Source organism: Arvicanthis niloticus, chromosome 1 (assembly GCF_011762505.2).
Source record: "Arvicanthis niloticus isolate mArvNil1 chromosome 1, mArvNil1.pat.X, whole genome shotgun sequence".
NCBI lineage: Eukaryota > Metazoa > Chordata > Mammalia > Rodentia > Muridae > Arvicanthis > Arvicanthis niloticus.
In genome coordinates this window covers 67428547-67447152 of record NC_047658.1, presented here as the reverse complement: position 1 = coordinate 67447152, position 18606 = coordinate 67428547, and the positions used below count along the sequence as shown (strand labels likewise).

General features: G+C 41.7%; 1 protein-coding gene across 2 annotated transcripts in view; it reads right to left on the bottom strand.

Annotated features, from left to right (window-relative positions):
* Gdpd4 (glycerophosphodiester phosphodiesterase domain containing 4) overlaps positions 1 to 18606 on the bottom strand; it is a 91399-nt gene that overhangs the window by 2031 nt on the left and 70762 nt on the right. The window contains exon 17 of one of the 2 annotated variants that reach the window (XM_076938315.1): positions 9446 to 10526. The exons of the other annotated variant lie outside the window; for it this stretch is intronic. Within the exon in view, the coding sequence (XP_076794430.1) occupies positions 10114 to 10526 (413 nt within the window). The 3' untranslated portion in view covers positions 9446 to 10113. Of the gene's footprint in view, positions 1 to 9445; positions 10527 to 18606 lie in introns of those variants that run through there. 2 annotated transcript variants of the gene reach the window in all.

Here is an 18606-nt window from a genome sequence, read left to right as displayed (position 1 = left end):
GAATGTGGGCTTAGCAAGTAAAGAAAAAATCTGAGCTCCAAGCCCAGCATCCACTAAGAATTCCCCCAAAGACATCTGGAAAATCTCCTAATATTTGTAACAAACAAGTTCGGTTTTTTGATTATCAAAATAGTATATATGGGGTATACAGTAGCAATTCAATGCATGTATGTAGTATGTAATGATAATAGTAACTACCATAGCTAGTTCCTCAGGTATATTTTTGCATATATTTTATTTATTATTTGACAATTTATTCATGTATACAAAGTATCTTAATCATATTCAACCCCAATTCCCTCTGTGACTCCTGCCAGACCCTCTCCAATACTTGTTTCTCTCTTAATGTCTTCTTCTATTTTTTAAAAAATATCCCATTGAGTCCAGTTGATCTTGCCTGCATGTGCAAGGGTGTGGGGTCATTCTATAGAGCACGGGCACCCTCTCTGAGATTACACCTCTATCCCCAGCACCATCCATTGTCACTACCTCCTCAGCTGTGAGGAGAGCCACCTCAGTTGTATTTGTACTATATCTAAAAATCCTCTTGTTAATTACAGGTCTTACTGAGGCCAAGGAAAACATATTCTGTCACTTCAGTTTTTAAATTTTGTTGAGACTTGTTTTGGCCTAACTTCTATAAGCTATCCTGGAAAATGTTCTGTGTGTGTGGATAAGAAGAAGGTATATTCAGTAGCTATTAGATGTGATGTCTTGCAACTCCTAAGTCTATTTGGCCTATTACAGACTTGAATTCTAATGTCTATTGATTTTGTACCTGAATGATCTGCTGTCTAATAATTGATGTCTGTTATTTGCAATGTGTTACCCCAGCACTGGATACATACACCTTTGTGATTATACTTCCTTTTCTTGGATCAATCCATGTATTTCTAAATAGTTTTTATGTAGTCTATTTTATGTAAAATAATTGTTCACATTTTGGTTTTCATTTAGATGGTATGTCTTTTTTCATCCCTTCACTTTCAGCCTATGTATCTCTTTACCAATAAAGAAATTTCTCATAGGCAGTGTATCATTAGGTATAGATTTTAAAAATCTATATTGCCAGGAGGTGGGGAGATTGCTCCATGGTCCTGAGCAGCAGCAGGTCTCCCAGAGACCCTTGTTTGAATCCCAGCACCTACATAGTGTGGTTCACACCGTCTGATTCACAACCATCTCTAAGTACAGTTCCAGGAGATCTTATGCCCTCTTCTGGCTTCTACCGGTGACAGGCATGCATGTGGAACACTTATATACATTCAAGCAAAACATTCAAATACAAAACATGATAGTTTTTTTTTTTAAATTGATTTAGCCAGCCTTTATTCTTTAAATTGAGACTTTGATCTTTTTGCATTCAATGTCATCATTGAAAATTAAAGACACCTTTCTGTAGTTTCTGGTTGTTGTGTATATCATTTTTCCTCTCTTGTTTGTGTTTGTGCTCTGATGGGTTTCTGTATTCGTAGGATTTGATTTCCTTTCCCCTTTGTTCATCTACTCCACTGCTGAATTCTGTACTTCCCATTTGTTTGGGGTTGTGTTTGTTTGTCTTGTTTTGTTTTTTTGAGACAGGGTTTCTCTGTATAGCTCTGGCTGTCCTGGAACTCACTCTGTAGACCAGGAGGGCCTCAAACTCAGAGATCCTCCTGCCTCTGCCTCCTGACTGCTGGGGTTAAAAGCATGTGACACCACTGCCCGGCTGAGGTTTGTACTTTTTGTGATGGTTGTTATCCTTTTGCTTCTGTTGTATTTCTGTTCGCATTTCTTGTAAGGCTGGCCTAGTAATGATGGATACCTTCAGGTTTTACTTGTCGTGGAAGTCTTTCTCCTTCACCTCTGAAGCACGTTTTGTTGTCCATGCTATTTTTTTCCTTTGGTTCTTTGGACATATCCCATTGTGGTGATTTGAAAGAAATTGGCCCCCATAGGTTCATGGAAACAGCACTTTAGGGAGGTATGGCCTTGTCAGAGGAAGTGTACCTCAGTTTACTTCCTGCTGTCTGCTAGTCAGACCCATGTCTTCCTGTATGATGCCATGTCTCCTCACATGACAATAATGGACTGAGCCTCTGAAATTGTAAGTCAGCCCTAAGCAAATGTTCCTTTATAAGAAATGCTGTGGTCACTGTGTATCTTCACAGCAATAGAAACTCTAAGACACCATTTTCTCCCAACCTTCAACGTTTCTGTTGAGAAGTCTGTTGTTAACCTTCTAAGATACTAATGCTTTCTTTTACTGTTTTTTAGAGGTGTTTTGGATTTTTTGTTGTTGTTTTATTTTTGTTTTTGTTTTGTTCCTTTGGAAGTTTGACTACAATACAAATCAGAGAGTTTGGTTTTGGTCAAATTTATTAAGGTGTCCTTTGAATTTCTTGGGCCTGGTAGAAGCTTCCCCATAATTCCAGCAATTGTTTTACTGAAGAAAATTTTCACTTATTTCTTTTTCTTTTTTTTTTTTTAAGATTTGTTTATTTATTTTATGTACATTGTAGCTGTCTTCAGACACACCAGAAAAGGGCATCAGATTCTGTTACAGATGGTTGTGAGCCACCATGTGGTTGCTGGGAATTGAACTCAGGACCTCAGGAAGAGCAGTCGGTGCTCTTAACCACTGAGCCATCTCTCCAGCCCCTCACTTATTTCTTTAAAAATGTTTTAACTTTGATTTTATGCCCATGACTACCTGAATGTATGTATTTACGCTGTGTGTGTGCTTGGTGCCAGCTGAGGCCAGAAGAAGACACTGAATCCCCTGACTGGAGTTACAGATGGTCATGAGCCACATAGGTCCTCTGCAAGAGCAGCGAGTGCTCTTAACTGTTGGTCATCTCTCCAGTCCAAAGAGGAAGATTTTTCTATGCCTTCCTTCATCTCCTTTTCTAAAACAACTATGATATATACATATTTACTTATAAAATGCTATCTCATAGATGCATAAAGTGTTCTCCATTTCAAAACTACTTCAGAACTTTAATCTCAGAAATTCTTCTATCTGATCAATTTTATTGAAGTGCTTTACCATGTCTTAAACTTTATTTCTTGAGTTTTTTAGAGCCATTTTTTTTTTGTTTTGTTTTTTCAAGACAGGGTTTCTCTGTGTAGCCCTGGCTGTCCTGGAACTCACTCTGTAGACCAGGCTGGCCTCGAACTCAGAAATCCGCCTGCCTCTGCCTCCCAAGTGCTGGGATTAAAGGCGTGCGCCACCACCGCCCGGCTGATTTCTTACTGCTTCTTTTTTTAATGATCTATCTCCCTGATGACTCCTTCATCCACGTTATGAACTGTCTTCTTGTAGTTATCTCACTAAGTATCTAACTTTCTTTTGGCCCACTTTATTTTTAGATAATCTGTTTATTTTCTTTCCTACTGGGGTCTGTTGCTAGAGTGTTTCTTTGCTCCTCTTCAGGAATTACAGTGCTGTTTTTTATCATCCTTCTTATATTCTTATAAGAAAGAATATGATCGGCCAATAACTGCCTTTCTCAACATTAAACAGTGGCTTTTCTTTTTTGAGACAGAGTTTCATTATATAGCACTGGTTGACATAGGACTTGCTGTATAGACCAGACTATTCCAAAATTTGTTGCAATCATCCTGCTCCTGTGTCCTGAATACTGGATTTATAGCTGTGTGCTACCAAATCTGGCCTATAATTGTGGCATCTGTAAAAAAAAATGGGCTTTGTTGATTAGTCTATTGTGAATATTTTGGCTCAGTGCCTGTGTTCTTTCCTTGGCTGTAATTCACATTAGCTAAGATGTGGGATATAACAGCCTGGGATGAGGATGTTTGATTGTAGTGCTAACTTAGATGCAGCTCCCTTAGGCAGGATATTAGTATCCAAGGCTCCATAAGCTGACCTTACTGCTCTCCCATGCTAACTTACACAGGCAACAATAGGCTAAGTTGAGAACAGGATGCTCTTCTGCTTCTCAAAGGGGAAGGAGTATGCACATGCCATCCAGGAAGATCTGCTTGGTTATCTTGTGGGGACACTGGAGGACAGGGCCTTTCAGGCCTGGGTTATCTCATTGCCTTCAGGGCAGCCGAAGCTGCCATGTGGCTCTTTGCTGAGGACTTCTCTGAGCTGTCCAAATGCCTCCTGTAGCTGCAGAGTTGAGTTTGCAGAGCTGCAGCATAAAATTGTTTGGATGTTTCATGGATGTGGAGGGACAAGGTCTCAAGGTGGTCCTGTGGGTAGGAAGCATGGTGTAGTCTGTGCTCTTCCTCTGGGGAAGTACAGCAGTGTGATAACCTTATAGTTCCCCAAAGTAGGAACAAGACCTGAAAAGGTTGAAGAATTCAGAAGAACTAAATACTTTAGCTGTCTGAAGCGTGAATAAGAACTTGTATCATCCACCTTACTACATTAGCCAACTCTGACAGCCCCAGTTCAACCCTTAGAACACAGAAGAGGGGAGAAGAGAACCAGCCTCCATGGGTTGTCTCCTGGATGGCACAGGCATGCTGTGGGGCATACCCAACACACACGTGGTAAATAAGTTCAAATGTAATGTATTTTTTAATGTTTTATTAAAGTAAAGGAAATAAGAAACGATGTTAAAAAGTATGAAAATGAATCCACAGTAGGTCGCTATCTTTCTCCAAGGCTATAAGAGAACATCACAGGTTAGGGTGTTTATAAAAAGGAACAGCTTACTTATCATATTTTCAAGGGCTGAACTGACAGACTAAGGGGCCACCTCTGGCTTCTGCTGAGAGACATCTGTATTCTCTACTATGTCTGTTATATTATCTGGATGAAGTAAATCTGTATATTCACAGAGGCAGGAGAAGAGAAAGACAAAAAAGTATTAGGACATTATGTTCAGCTTCTTTTATAAGAGCATCAGCCCTTCCAAGGAGGGGGTATTCATGTCAATCTCTTCCCCCAAATACTCACTTCTGAATACAACCACATGGGGTATTAGGTTCTCATGTGGGGATTCTAGAGGGATGCTCACATTCAAACTATAATAATAATACCATGTGACCATGGGGATTGTGGAAGCAGTATTTAAGAAGGCTGTCGGAAATGAGGAACCAATCAAACCTAAATCAGGAGAAAGGAAACAATAACAACAAGAAAAGAACACACCCAGGATCGTAGGATGCTGAAGGAGAGTGATTGGTGAAACATGCTGATGCTGGGACAAAGAATGATGCTGACCTGTGAGCTTGCTGAGAGCCCTGCCAATGGTGACTGGGAAGCTGTATTGGACATATGTTCCTGACCTACCTTTGCTTGCCTATATACCAGATGGGACAAGCTGCCTTGCCTCAGGTTTTTAGACCTTGTGGGATAGAGAATCAAAAAGAGAAGTTATAATGACTCTTGTATTTTTTTCTAATGTGACCAGTTATTTGGATTCAATCATAGACTGGTCTAGAAATCAATCCAATATTGGAAATTACAGTCTTCATTTGGAAGGCTGGTTCTGGACATTTTCAGAGACATATTTGGAAGTTAGCTGCAGTTCTCTATGATGTTATGTTAGCAAGAGATAAAGTTGGGACAAGATCTGGATTTCAAACCAGTGTTAGTGCATGTGTTAAGGCTCTTTTAATTGTCATGTTAAAATTACTTTTGTTTCTTCTACAGTATTTAATGTAAGCTGTATTGATTGTACACTCTCTAATTGTGTTAGTGTGTTGAAATCTGGCATGAGGGGCCAGAGGTCCACTTGGGTGTTATTCCTTGGGAATTGCCGTCTTTTTCAGTGCCGGAAGTTGAACTTAGAACCTCACATGGTAGGAAAGTGCTCTACCACTGAGCTATGTTCCCAGCCATCTTCTACCTCAGTTTTTTAGATAGAGTCTCTTATGAGGACCTGGTGTCCCCTGTAAGCCCCAGGGATTCTCCTATCTCTATGTCCCTAGTGCTATGGCTACATATGTAGCCTTACTCTTGTTCAGTAAGCACTTCACCGACTGAGCCATCTCCCCAGCCCTCCAGGTCATTTTCAATTATGTTATTAGACTCTTTTTCTTTTTAAGCTGGCAGAAATATCAACTAATTTAGTAGCTGAAATTTCTTTTATAGTATCATCCAATGCAGAATACTGAAGCATATTCTGATAAACTCATCAAATAAAGAGTATATGACCTAAGGTTGTTACTAGGTCCAAGTCCGGTTTAAAGGCAATGGCAGCTCATTTTTTACAAAAAAAAAAATTAAGAACTAGGGGTCTGGAGAGATAGGTCACTGGTTCAGAGCATTGGCTACTCTTCCTGAGGACCTGGTTTCAAGTCCCAGCACGCACATCATGGCTTACAAGTATCTGTAACTCTGGTTCTAGGGTATCTGATGACTTCTTCTGGCTTCCGTGGGCAACTTCTAACACAATATGGAGGAACTTGTAGGTACTGTGCTGAGTGAAACAAGCCAGTCTCAGAAGGAAAATACTATGGTATTTAATACATTCAAAACACTTAAAAGTAATAAAATTCATTAGAGATAGAAATAATGGCAATTACCAGGGACTGAGATAAGATGGGGACATAAAAAGTGTACAAATTCAAGGCATTCAACTTCATTTATTATATATTTACACAATGTGGAATAATCACCATAGTTAAGGTAATTAGCATAGGAGCTAGGAATTGTTGCATAAACCTCTAATCCAAGCACTTGGGAGATGGAGGTTGAGAAATCAGAAGTTTAAGGGTAACCTCAGCTACATAGCAAATTTGAGGTGAGCCTGGGCTACATGAGACCCAGTTTCAACAAAACAAACATGTAAATCATGCCTCTGATTGTGTGTGTGTAACGAGAACCCTTAAGACATACTCTCTTCAAATTGCAAGTCTACAATATTGCTAACTAGAGTCACACTGCTGTCTATTTCAATTTCAGTGTAACTTTGTCTCTTTGATACCTGCCTCCCACCTCCAGACACCTAGCAATCATGCACTGCTGACTTTTAAATTTTCCAGGCCAGGTCAGGCCATGTCCTTCTAGGTCTGTTTTATTTCACTTAGTGTACTATCCTCACGCTTATCCATGCTGTCTCTGATGGCCAGGTTGTTTTTTTTTAGCACTGAGTGATCTTGCACTGTGTGAATGTTATCTTTATGAATTCATCCATGGACAGGAATCTAGGTTACTCCATGTCTTTGTTAGTGAGTAGCACTGTGTTGGACAGGGGATATAGACTGTTCCTCTCTGCTGATTTCATTTTCTTTGAACATCTGGCCAGTGGCAGGCTTGCTGAAGCAAGTGGCAGTTCTGGTTTTCTGAGGAACATCCAAACTTCTTTCTGTACTGGCTGTATTATATATATTTTTTACCAACATTGCACAGGGTTTTCCTTTTTCCACCTCTTTGCCTTCTTGTTATTTTTCTTCTGTCTATAGTAGTCATTATCTTAATTTAATTTCCTGTTGTTGAGATGTTGTTGATGTTTTGTTTCTGTCTGGCAATTCCAGGTTACCATCCATCATTTTGAGAAGTCAAGGCAGTAGGAATTTGAAGTAGCTAGCCACATTACATCACAGGCAAGAGCAAACTGTGAATTAATACATACATACATACTAGTGTTCAGTTTGTTTTCTCCTCTCTTACATTGCCAGGATCTCTCTGCCCAGGGAATGATGCTGCTTACACTGGACGGGTCTTCCCATCTCTACTAATGTGATCAAAGCAATCCCATAGGCCAACCTAATCTAGACAATCATTCATTGACTCTCCTGGTCCAAGTGATTCTCCGTGTGTCAAGTTATTCTAACATATGTGAGGCAGTGTCACATCAGGGTTTCATTTGCATTTCTCTAGTGATAGGGATGCTGGCCACCTTTGCTTATGTCAGTCAGCTGGCAAGATGACTTCTTTTGAGAAATGTCTGTCTGGGTACTTTGTTTTTAAATCAGCTCTTTCTTGCTACTGAGTTGAGTTCCTTAAAAACTGTGGCTATTAACCTCTTCCTAGCCATGCAGCAAACAGCTGCTCTTCCCAGTACACAGGTTGTCTACACTTTAATGAGCTTTAGCTTGACACAGAACCACTTATCTATTCTTGGTTTTGATATTCATGTTCTTGGAGTCATAGTTAAAAAGGCATTGCTCAGACAGAGCTCAAAAATAGACTTCCCTAACATGCTCTTCTAGTTGTTTTTTGGTCTCAGTCTGTTTATTTGTTTATAGTCCATTCAGTACAAGTTAAAAAGTTTTGGAATGAACTGTGATAATTTATAGCTATGTGAATGCACTTAATGTCCCAGGACTATATCTAAAGATGGTTAAAATAATGAACCTTGTTATATGTATTTTATTATAACATTTATTTATTTATCTGAGGCAGAAACTCAGTTAAGTACTCCAGGATGTCTTCCAATTCACAATCCCCGTCTCTGATTCTGGAGTGCTGGCTTTCAGTTGTGCATCAGCTGTCTGGTCATTTATCACAATTTTTAAGCAATAAGTAAATATAAGGGTTGGAAAAATGGTTCCTTGGTAAAGTGCTTGCTTTGGAAGCATGCAGACCTGAGTTCTATCTCAGAGTGTACTAAAAACAAAACAAAACAAAACCTGCTGTGTTGAGCTGGTAATGGCTCCTTGGCTAAGATCACACCAGAGGACTAGAGTTCAATTCCCAGCATGCATATCAGGCAGCCTCTTAACTCTAGCTCCAAGGGATCTGATGCTTCTGGCTGCCACCAGCACTCACATGCACACACCCCTTCCACACACACATAAATAAAAATATAAATTTTTTTTTAAAAAAAGGAAGGAAGGAAGGAAGGAAGGAAGGAAGGAAGGAAGGAGTAAAAGCCAGGTGTGGTGGCTGGAGGCTCATACTCCTCTAGACCTGGGGAGGGATTCTTGGGCTTGCTGCCCAGCCAGCATAGCCTAATTGGTGAGTTCCTGGCCACTGAGAGACAAGGAAGACAGCTTCTGAGAACTGATGGTCAATGTTATCTTTTGGCCTCTATAAGCATATGCATGCAAGTGTACAGACACACACACACACACACACACAGAGAGAGAGAGAGAGAGAGAGAGAGAGAGAGAGAGAGAGAGAGAGAGAGAATGTAATACTTAAGACTGTTGTTATAGCCTGGAATGGCAATGCAGCCCTATAACCCCAGACCCCCAGGAAGTTGAGGCAGGAGGATTTCAAGTGTGGCCAATCTTGGCAACTTAGCAAAACCCTGTCTTAAGACTAAAACAACCAACCAACCTATCTTTCACAACCAAATGTTATTATCCTCCCCCCTTCTTGTGCACTGAGGGACCCTAGGGACTCACACAGGGTGAGCGCTCTATCAACACACCATGGCCCTAGGTCTCAGGTTTCTTCTAATTGCGAAATAACTTTCTTTCCTGGATCCAAAGAACTATTACTGTCTGAGTAAGTTTATTTAGTTCATCACATTCTGTCTTTAACCTTGAAGAATTAAGTATCAGCAATTACAAATATTTATATTTATTTTGATTCTTGTTATGCATTGACTCTTCTCTAAGGGAAATGTCAACACATTTTTAGTGACAGACTCTAGAGCTTATGCATAGGTCTGATTAATGGTATATCTTTTATTTTTTTAATCATTGTACTTCCTGGATCCTGAGCCTGTCTTCTTTGAGCTGCTATGCTGACAGGGATACAGTCCTAAAATTCACTCAAGGCTGAGGGCCACTGCTTATGCCCACCAGGAATCCCAGGCATTAGGGAGCAAACCACTGCACACAGATCAGAAAACGAGGGTGGGTTGAGAGCTTTGTCTTGGCTCATGTCTCCTTCCCAGACTTAGGAAAATGTCACTGCTGCACCATCCCACAGTCTTTTCAGCCTAGGTGACCACAGAGGCACAAACAACACACTGGCTTCCTGGGAGGTTGCCTTTATTATAAGCTGACATGACTAGACACTTCAGCAGGAAGTACAACAAAAGCATAAGATGAGACAGCCCTGCAAACCCGGAGAGCAACCAGCTCCAGGTCCACGACTGTGTACCACTGTTTCCCTGGCCTGTCTCCTGAAGTGCATCCTGTAGAGGAGCGAGGCCAGAGACCTGCTCCTGGAAGCCTCAGTGGTCTTGCTGTGAACCTTCTTGACCACACCCTACCATCACCATACTTAGAGAACAGGAAAAAAAGGGAACATGGCTATTTCCTCTTTAAGGGCATGTTATAGGAGATGTCGGAAATGATGGAAGGGAATGAGCCAGAGCTTTCTTCAGAAAAGTCCCACATGGGAGTCTTTTGTTGGGTTTTGGTATGGGAGTCGTCTGTGAAGGGTCCTTCTGATTCATCCTTCTTCAAAGTGGGCTTTGGGATTTCTAAGGAAGTTTCCTTGGTTCTGGTGTGTTGAAAGCCCTGAGTTAGTGGTTTAACCTTGTTCTTCAATGGCACTGGTTTCGTCTTGGGGATTTTGACAAATGGATCTCTGTGTGGAGGGCTCTTTTCTTTCCTGGTTGGGCTTCCATAGTGGACTGTTGGAGTCCATGGACTTCTCCCTATTCGGGCAGTAGGCTTGTTAGGTAAGTGTGAAACTCTTTGAATCTCAGATTTTTCAATATCTGTAGGATAGAAAAGACACAAATACGGATTCCTCAAATGTCACTTTTCTCCAATCCCTGCCAGTCATGTATGACATCCAAGTCACCTCAGCATTATCTTCTAAACTGTTCAGGTTCTTTCCTCTAAGCTTTCTTCTCTCTCTAGACTGTACAAATTTTATTCTGATCCTATAGCTCAGCATGGAGGTGAAGCTTACGGATTTACTGTAAGTCTCTAGCTTACCATGGAAGGTCTCAGAAGGAAAGGACCAGACTTTGCTGAGAGTTCATGCCTCATAACCTTTGCTTATAAATCAGCTTAAATAAAAAAATAAATATACTCTCAATTAGAGTCACAGATTTGTTTATTTGTTTGAGACAATGTCTCACTTTATAGCCCAGGCAGGCTTGGAACCCATTATGCAGCCCAGGCTGGCCTTGAACTTGTGGTGGTCCTTGTACCTCATCTCTTAAGTACAGGGGTTACAGGTGTGAACCACCATGCTGGCTTCAAAGGAAGCTTCTTAAGTACAGAGCTTTGACTTGTCATAGCATTTTAATGTGTGTGTCACAAAATAAGTACCAGATAAGTGAACTTTGTTTTACTGATAGGAGAACATAGGCAGTAAAAACTTATAACAATGGAGCAAGGGAATTGAGAGCAAGTCTATCGCAGAGGAATAATGAGTCTAGTTGATCTGTAAAAACATAAAAACATGTCCAAATTTTCAAGAAGTTTACCACTGTGGGCAGGAGCATCAATACCCAGAAGCTGAGTCTGCAAAGCAGGAAGCTCAGGGCTAGAATGGGATTCCTGCCTACACATATTCAAACTGGGAAAAAACATCAGCACACATGAGGTTTGCTTCTGAGCTTCTGAGATATTTAAACTCATGCATTTCATGAAATGCTAATAACATTAAATTTTTAAAGTGAAATTCATCAACAGTTTATAAGTGAAGGCATAAGACTGACCCTTTCCCCTGTCACCTGCCTCTCCAAAATTCTAAACAACACCATCTATGGCTGACTCCTTGTTTATGCACTCTTGCCACAGCCTCTCTGCTACCTCTAAATCTATCTAAATAAGTCTAGTGTTCCCAGAGAACTGCTATTCCCCCAGCTGCTAAAGCTGAAGACAAAGATAGAGCCTCCAGGATCCCCTCTCACACTGCCCCCCCCCCCCCATTCCTCACTTACAAAGGACTCCTTGGCCGATTTATTGAGAACTCATCAGTCACACTTATCTGTCCTCCCCTGCAATTCACCCACACTTATCTCTGCCCTGGGTTCCCCAGATCCTCTTCACTCCTGGCAAAAGCTCTCAAAAACCCCCTATCCCTTTCCTCTCAGACACAAGAAGGCCCTTCAGTTACTTCTGCCTACATTGTCTTATACAGCTGGAAGCTCGTTCCTGTCAGACAGTCATGTTAGACTGGTGCCTCCGTTATCATAAAGACAATTGCTAATTCCCAGTGACTATGCCCCCCCTTCACCATTGATTGCTTGTCCCCTAACCATCTAAGTCCTATGTTAATGTCCCTGGAAAGACTACTCTCATGTAACAAAAGACTCTCAAATTGTATTCTCCCTAACACAGCCAAACCTACTTTCAAATGATAGTTGTTTCCCAATTATCTTTATATAGCCAATCTAAATTCTCCTGGCTCTTCTGAAGAACTCTCAAGACTCCAGATAAGCACTCCTGAACCAAGTTTTCCTGCCTCCTGCCTTTTCCTATGGTGGCATCTCTTCCCCTTTCCCTGGTCTTGGGATTCCTCTTCCCAACTACTAGGACTTATGAACCTAAAAGATTCAGATATACATCCAAGAGAAAAAATTCTCTAAATTCTTTAACTTCAGCTCTGCCCCTAGTCCATCTGTCCCACCTGATTTCAAATCAACTAAGATTGCTCCCACAACTCCAGCCCAGATCCAGCTGTTTCTTTGGGATCTACATCCTAGCCCAGGCTCATCACTACACTTCCCTGTGGCAGAGCCAAGTGAAACTGCCTGATCTTCCTGGCCTTCACCAGAAACCCAGCTTCCTTGGACCCCCTAACAACAATGTCCCAATGTCATCAGGAAACAGCCAGAGACAAAGTCCACTTACCCAACACCCAGTGACATAATAATAAAACAAAAAGGAGGCAATGAAGGGCCTCTGGCCAGCCTGGGCATGGCACACATGGTATGCATGGCTCTGGCAGGCCTTACCCCTCTCCCCATCCCCTCTGCCTTGCTAAAAACCATTAGATTACATTCCTAAAGTCACCGATGAAGTCTACTCCCATATTTGGTCACTTCTTCCTCCTGATGTTGACTTCCAAAGTCCAGCTATGAAGGCATTGAAGTCCAGCAACCAAAAACTCCCTTTGGCTGCCCTAATTAACATGCACAATTAAAGTAAAAAATCTCATCCCAACACGAGGTTTCCACTGTACCTTTAAACAGCCATTTTCCTATGGGCCATGTCTGTCTCTTTTCTATCCGAGGCAGCCCTTTGTCCCCATCTCTGGGACAAAACTCTTGTCCCCTCTCCCTTGTTCCTTTCCTCTTCTCCCCTGTCCTCTCTTTGTTTTCTAATTCTCTGCTCTTTATCCCTCTAGGACAAATAAATCTCCTTTGTGCCAAGAACTTGGTCTTGGGAGTTCTGAGCCGACAGACATCGGTCTTTACAATATAAAATTATTAAAGAGATAACACCCTGCTGTAATAATCAGTAATAAAGAATGCCAATAATTATGAAAATTTTGGTTAACAGTTCTCAATTTGTCCTTTAGAGGTCTCTGGAAACCCTTTTCATAAGGGAGGAGTCGCTTAAATCAAAGCGACTTTTATAGTAATACTAATGCTATTTGCCGTTTTGTTTGCATGGACCTCACAAACAGTGACTGTGAGAGATGGAAAATTCAGAAGCAGATATGAGAATTTTTGTCACTTTTTCAAATTTAGGTGTTTAGATTTTTTTTTAAAGACTGCTATATTTCTCACTACATTCTTTTTCTAAAACTGATACATCACACAAAAACCTTTAAAAATCACTTTGAAATGAACCTGCAAATATTTTAAACATTACAAGATGGCAAATAACAATAGATAGTGTGTGGGGCTGAGGTACTGAGAAGAGCCAGTCTGGAGCAGAAGTGGGGTTGAGGCATGACCAACCCCGGAAATCTCATCTGAGTGTGGTAGGGATGAGGAGCGCTTCCTCTACGGCTCTGGGCCTGCAAGTCCTGGTGCACAACCTTTGACCTCTACCTCTGCTGACTTTGAGGTAGTCAGGCAGTATGGTGGCCAGGTTACAGGTTAAATTTCCTCTCTCCTTATAAGGTAATTTCCAGCAAGTACCTGGAATTCCTCTTCATGCAAGTAAGGCATTCCCAGTGCCTCAGCCCCAGCCAATGATGTATGCTTACCCTAAAAGCCTCTACTCCCCAAAGGTTTAAATAGCCCTTGTCTCCCACCTCACCCCCTAATTAAACAAGCTGCTCAGTGAAGCCTGTCTTTTGAGAAGTCTGCTTCTCCTGCACTCACCTGTCACTTGAGGTCTCCATTACCCCCAGCCATCCCCATTTTGCCTTCCCTCTCAGGCTGCTGAGGGATGGAGAGCAGGGTGGGAATGACAATATTAGACACAAGAAATGAAAAAATATCCTGTTTCCAAAAGCATCAGTTAATATAAAAGGATGAAAACTAACAGGTGAGACAGCCAGAAAACAAAGAGAATAAAACCACTGCAACTATGTTTAGCTTTTATTGTTGTTTTGAGACTGGCTCACATACTCAGGCTGACTTTGAATTTATTATGTAGCTGAAGATGAGCTTGGAACCTTGATTCTGCTGCCTCCATCTCCCAAGTGCTGGTATTACAGGTGTTTACCACTGTATCTGAATATTTCAGATAGTTAAATAAAATCATGTAACACACACACACACACACACACACACACACACACACACACACACACGATGGCTCAGCAGGTGAAGTCACAGGGTGTCAAGCCTGATGACCTGAGTTTGATCCCAGGGACCCACACAGGGGAAGGAGAAACATAAACATAGTAAGTCTACTTAGTACTTACTATGTTTCTATTGTATTTATGTATCATACCTATGCCCCTACCTCTGCTAAAATACAACTTGTAGATATAAAGCATATATTTGAAAATGTCAGCGGTTAAAATTACCTAGTAAGATATTACAAATGACAAGACTATCAGAGTTTTAATGTAGGAGAGAGAATTCTATGATAGCTTCCAAGTTTCCCAAATTTTAATGTATATCCCTTTCATTTGAGTGTTGTGAGGCCTATAATTATACAATAGGATACGGCACACACACCCTGCCTTTGTTCTGTTGTATGTAAAGGTAGTGGTAAAGTTGTTCCCATGAGTACTTTACAGTGTGTAAGATAACAGACTGGAGAGATAGTCCCTTGTCTTGCCTTTGAGTAACAAGAGGAGGGAGGAGGGCAGAGGGAAGGTAGATTAGAGGCATTTTGTTTAACAAGAAGAAAAAGGAAACAATATTTCCACTAAGACAGCAAGAAGACCTTGAAGTAGCACAAAGTCATTATAGATAAATGGCATACTTCCCCTCTGCCCAGGGCCACATAACCAGAGACAATCAGCTTCTTTTTCTTGTCTCCTGTAGCTAGATTGCTTGTAAGAGGAAGAGTTGGAATAAGAAGACATCTGCTCTTATTCCAAGGTTAGAGAGAACAATGATTTGGTTCCAACATTAGGACAGAACCTAAATGAGAGTCCTGGGCTACTTTTTTTCTTTCTTCCCAACTCTCCACAAGCCCGAAGTACTGGGGATTTGCCCCAGGGCCTGGCACATGCTAATCAAGTGTCCTATCACTGACTTACATCCCTATTTCTGACTACTTTCTTAATGGTTGATGACACAGAAGTCTCCAGAGAGAAGGGAGTGTCATCTGCAACTCACAGGCAGATACCTCACTATGGGCAGGCAGGTGCAACATAACTTAGAAACCCATGTGGCCCCTTTTTTATTTGGAGCAGATCTCTTCACTATGGTATGGCAGGGTGTACTGTGTAAGTACCAGCCATATGAAGCTCCGTAGAGAGCAAGGCTTTGCAGAAAATCACCAGGTTATGACTTGGGGCCCAAGCCAGATACCTGCCTAATGGAATCTGCTCTGGACATAAGATGAGGCACAGAGGTATGAATCTTTGCTAAACAGATCCAATTAAGAGAGGCCAGGCGTGGTAGCACATGGCCTTAGGAAGCCAAGGAAAGAGGACTGCTATTACTTTGAGTCCAGCCTGGGTTACAGAGTGAGACTATCTCAAAACAACAACAACAAATCCCAACAACAACAACAAAAACAAAACAGAGGTGGTAGTGGGAGAGTGATGCATTCTATTAATAAAGAAATCAGAATGAGGCAAAAAGAATTGACTATCTCGGTGAAATCTTTGGTGTTTATGATCCTCTTTACAAAACAGAATACAGCCACAGATGATGCCCTGTGAAGAGTCCATCTTCTGGGGGTGAGCCAGAATGGATACCACTTCATAAGGCAAACAGCCACCTACTCAAGTTCTGTTTCCCTATCTTAGAAATAAAGGACACTTCCAGACTAGCTTCCAGGGCACACACAAAGACCAAGGGACAGTGAAGATGGTGGAGCCAGGGAAGACGATCTAGATGAAGGTTTCAGTGTTTCTGTGTGTCTTCTGTTTGAATGACCTTGATCTTGAGACTTTGAAGCAGAACAATGTAAGAGATACATGGGAAACAGACACAAAACTTCTAAATAGGGAGGCCATGAGAGGGACTCATTCAATGCCAGATTCCTAGGGTCACTCCAGGTTTTAATTCTTGAAACCAACTGATCCCAGTGGAAATCTCAAAACCATCCAGTCCATCTCCACAGAATATCCAACTCTTGGGTAGAATGAGAAGCTTCACACTGTTTACATTACTATTTTATAATGCTGGAGTTACTTAAGAAACTCTCTGAAACAGAATCCTTAAACAGAATGGGCCAGATCATAGCGATACAGCAGCAGTAAAGAAAGATAAGCTATCGGGTTGCAGATCTCACTCTCACCGAGGCCAACAGCCAAAGGGTTTCTCAGTTTCTACCTGTGTCAGGGCCCTCCTGGCTGGCATACCCTCTCCCCTACCCCAAATTTCTTCAGCCCAGCAGCTGGGTTGCCCTTCTCCCAGCTGTCTTTGCTTATATAATCCAGCCATTTTTGCTATGCAAGTCCTTTTGGCTTATTTTGTCTACCCTTTGCCTTCCTTGTCTTTGGTCTGGCTTTCCCTTCTCCCTCTTGCTTCTCCTCAGGTTCAGGTTCACTCTGGACTCTCCATATCTCTTCCTCTGGCTATGCTCTCCCTTTTAGCTACAATAAACCCTTTCTCCCACCATACCTAGGGGCAATCTTATCTTTCCTTTTTCTTTCCTTTTTTTTTCATTCACCTGGTGCTGAAACCTGGGACCAGTCATGTCCTATATTTATTGTTATTGTTATTATTATTATTATTTCCTCCTCTTCTTCTTCCTCTTCTTCTTCTTCTTCTTCTTTTTCTACCTCTTCCTCCTCCTCCTCCTCTTCTTCCTCCTCCTCCTCCTCCTCCTCCTCCTCCTCCTCCTCTTCTTCTTCTTCTTCTTCTTCTTCTTCTTCTTCCTCCTCCTCCTCCTCCTCCTCCCCCTCCTCCTCCTCCTCCTCCTCCTTCTTCTTCTTCTTCTTCTTCTTCTTTCTTCTCTTCTTTTTCATTCATCTGCTGCCAAATCCCAGGAGCGTCATAAATGAGTCCTCTTCCAAGGAACTGGGCCACTCTGATTCAAGCTGCTGACCTGACTCTCCTAAGGTATGTATGGATTATTTTTTTCCCCTTGCTGGCTACTGCCACCCACAGAATTTGATTCCAAGTTCTAGAGTCTGATTCTTCAGCTGCTGCTTCCCTCTGCTTGTTCTAACCATTTGTCTCTCATATCTCTGGGGTCTGGCCTGCTATGCCCTCCACATAGGCACCTACATGTTTCTCTGGCTCCTGAAACCTGCTACACCTCGGGCTTGCTACACCCAGGTGGACATCGCCCTTTCTCCTACTCTCTCCTCTCTCCTGTAATAGACAAGTGCCACTACAGAGTTCCCTGCTTTGTCTACTTTAACTACAAAAGCCTCACTAATGTGCCAGGAAGCTTCCTCTTGCCCCCCAGTAGGTTCCAATCACAAGGACAAGGGATGCTTTTCCTCTGTGATTTGGAATGTTTTCTCTCTGTCAAGTTTACTATTCTACTTGGGGATGCCCAGATGGAAATTCTTGATAAAACAAAACTTTATCCACCTCAGCTCAGTTAGCTTTCTCTTGAAATATTTTTTCTGAATAAACATTTCCTATGTGTGTGTATTAGGACATGATTGTTCCTAGGAATGGTTGAAGAGATTTATTGTAGATATGGGACGGGGGCAGCCAGAGCGTAGACCTCAAAATGCTAATAAGCACAGGTTAATTGAAGAGTTATATGCTCCTTTAGCCAGAAATAAGGAAAATAACTCCTTTCAACAAGTAGGAACTATCTTCCTAGGTCCCTGAGGGAATGCTGGCTTGTGTCTAAATGCCAGATGCTGGGAAAGGGAATTTCTTGAGACCTAACACCATCCTTTCCTAGAAATCTAGCTTTATCATTTCCCCTTTGAACTCAATTGTTGGTATCTCCTATTGTTGGTATCAGAGACTAGACTGCAGCCTAGCGTTTCAGGCCCTACAAAGTATTCTTTGTGTACTCTCCAACATATACCATCCACAACTGAAACCCAATAAAGCACTTTCAGCCTTCACAGGCATGGAGGATACTCTGCCCTGGACCTAGATGTCTGGTTCAATGATAGCACCTGCAGCTTTTGTTTGCTTCCTCACTGGCTGAACGGGACACCTACCACAGAAAATTTCCAGTTCTCTTTAACTGTTCTTGGTTTTCTCTGGCACAAAGTAGGTACCCAAATAATGCAATACACGAGCAAATAAATACCTATTCCAGAAATATCCCAGGGATATGTGCTTAGACATTTATACTCTGCAGTGAAAGGTTGCTAGGTCTGGCCTGGCCTTGCTA